The sequence below is a fragment of the Perkinsus marinus genome (genome assembly GCF_000006405.1).
Source record: "Perkinsus marinus ATCC 50983 genomic scaffold scf_1104296933376, whole genome shotgun sequence".
In the NCBI taxonomy this organism is placed as follows: Eukaryota; Perkinsozoa; order Perkinsida; family Perkinsidae; genus Perkinsus; species Perkinsus marinus.
The window spans coordinates 64-2,781 of NW_003215121.1; the positions used below are offsets into that span (position 1 = coordinate 64).

Below are 2,718 nucleotides of genomic sequence, written 5' to 3' on the forward strand. Positions count from 1 at the left end.
CGACGCCAAACCATGACAGCCTGAGTACTATAGCAATACTAACGACCTCATACGCAGTGATTCTTCTTGGAGTAAATACCAGTAGCAACAGCAGGAGCTCAAACTTTCTCGCTTATCAACTCTCGCCTTCACGATAGGCCCATAAACATAAACGACCACATAAAGCGACCAATGGCGATCACAGATTTACTTCCCAAGTCGCGACAGCCAAACTCTCCAACGATCCCTCCGATGACCACAAGCCTTGACTCCTACTACTCCGTTCGAGCTTACCCCCACAGGTGCCCTCTCCAGCATAGTTAGATGCCCCTGTCCCCCCATGGTCCCCCTCCATAAACTGCTAATTCACAACTAACTACTGGGCACAACTACGCCTCAGAAACTCATCTTTCTAACCATGCCCATTCCAATCACAATCAATAGTCTTGGACCATCGCTTCGTCCACCAACCTCTCCCTTCGAAGCTCCTCAGCTTTACTGTACGCCTCATAACGAGTCAGCTGAGGAGTGGTATCAATAATATCATCCACAGTCTATTCCTTACATCCTTCCGAATAGATTTTTTGCCCATATGCAGCCGCTTCTTTCGATATGGGCGCATATCCTTGATACACTTCAAGACAGGTGCCGGCAGCTTGGCTATACCATAATTATCATCAAAGAAATGACTCGTACGTATAACACCTGAAGGGAATCAGCATAACCCGATAGTTGGGGGCCTGAGGACAACTAAGAGCGCCCTGTCCCAATACACAATCACCAGTAAATAGCTACATAGCCTTGTCCCTTACCTAATGTATCGCTTCTAACTTATCTGTATTCTACCTACCGCGTTCTGCTCTAGTCGTTGAGTAGAACAGCGCACGAGACATGTAAGGGACAGCAATGATAGTAAATTCGTGCTACTTTCCTTATTAAACGCATCCGCCCTAATATAATTTCACATTTTCACTCCATTACATGACATTTTCAATGGAAATTCACCACCCGTTTCACGTGAAGTGGCGTAAAACTGGGCGAAAACGCGATATGCGCGGTGATATGCAAACTGTCGTAAAATATGTTCTTCACTAGTGTTTTTCATATAATATTCATACCACTAAAATAGTAAACACAACTACAGTGTGAACCAAACCGTTATTATGCAAAGTAATATTTTCAACGCCTTCAAGTTTCGAGAGTTCGAAAGTCAACTTTGAGTGATATCAACATGATAACAATGTGAATCGATTGACAGCAACGTCCCAGAAGCGTTCCGTAGTCTATATTCGTATTACTCTCGAATTGGAAGAAGCCATCTCGAAAATCTAGATATGCATAACTGTTTGCTTTGCACTGTATGACATTCAAACGCGTAAATTCCTACCAGATTTATTATGTTGTTGCTCAACCCATTTTCGGAAATACGACAGAGCATTTACGTCGCCACCAAGCTCTCCTTGCGCGAACTTTTCCCGTACCTGCCGGAGCACCCGAAAATCAGTGTTGGAGAAGATGCACATGTTCAACTATGCAAGTGAGTGACAATATGATAGCGAAATTTTTTGTAGGTTTTTTGTACATTCCTACCCGAATTCGCATGTGAACTTCCATAAGGTAATGTAATAGAAAACCATACACACATTCCAACACTGGTACAGATGCTCATCCTCAGTCGTTTCCTGCACAACAATCCTCGTGAATAGCGCCCGACAGTACCCGTATCCAGCCTTTGAGATAGAGGTCATCAGCAACCTTCCAAATCTCCTTCTCAAAAGCAGCCGCCGTAAATCCAAATTCGTCCGCTGGGAAATAACCGGAAATCTCGAATCTGAAAAAAAAACTCTCATTACCCAGGATCAGATCCCGAGTTCAAATCCTCCCCGCTCCACTTTTCTAAAGGAGTTTTCAGTACTGATAACTAAACTGTTGGCCTTCAACGTCATTCCATCCTTATCCCGAATCGGGACTCCCGATACAGTTCATAAAGCCTTGAACATTCCACATACACTAAAGATAGGAGTTCCACGAGCCGTGATATGAAAAACACTAGTGAAAAGCATATTTCACGACTGCTACAAGAATCCACGAATATCGCGTTTTTCACCGAGTTTTACACCACTTCACGTAAAACGGGTGGTGAAACTCCCTAGTATGCCAGAAGGTAGCCTCTATTTCCTATTAGTCTACTAACTTCAACAGTCAAGTTCAAGAGTCTCCAAGCTCTGTGAAATCAAGAATGTCCAGTAACATATACGCGTATTAGAATCAATAACAATAGAGAAAATATAGTGTAGTTTCACCCGTGATATGAAAAACACTAGTGAAAAACATATTTCACGACCACTGCATATCACCGCGAATATCGCGTTTTTCACCAAGTTTTACGCCACTTCACGTAAAACGGGTGAAACTCCAGTGATTATAGTACCATCAATAACCTCAATAGAATCTCAATAGAAAATTTTTCATTTCCAGAATTGATCGTTCCTTACTACCGATATTTTCCCAGCATCTCGTGCATGTCATCCTCAGTGTAGTCCGTCTTAATTTCCGGCCGGGGTTCGGGTTTCCTATATCGCCTATTCGACTGAGCAGCAGACAAGACACATGTGAATTAAAGGGAGGTATATGGGATTGTTGCCATACTCAGGAGACGCTAGTCAGAGCGTATCATAGTGATGATAAAGAACACATAAAGAGGGAAGCAGGTTGTCACCATCTACTGTGAGACGGTCA

At 43.1% G+C, this 2,718-nt stretch overlaps 1 protein-coding gene across 1 annotated transcript; it reads right to left on the bottom strand.

Annotated features, from left to right (window-relative positions):
* Nucleotides 1-416: 416 nt before the first annotated feature.
* Pmar_PMAR015725 (conserved hypothetical protein) lies at nucleotides 417-1,810 on the bottom strand (the record flags this gene model as incomplete). The annotated part of the gene is made up of 4 exons (XM_002785183.1): nucleotides 417-500; nucleotides 545-684; nucleotides 1,367-1,460; nucleotides 1,699-1,810. Coding segments are annotated over 4 exons (430 nt in total), but the record flags the coding sequence as incomplete, so codon positions are not given.
* Nucleotides 1,811-2,718: the final 908 nt, after the last annotated feature.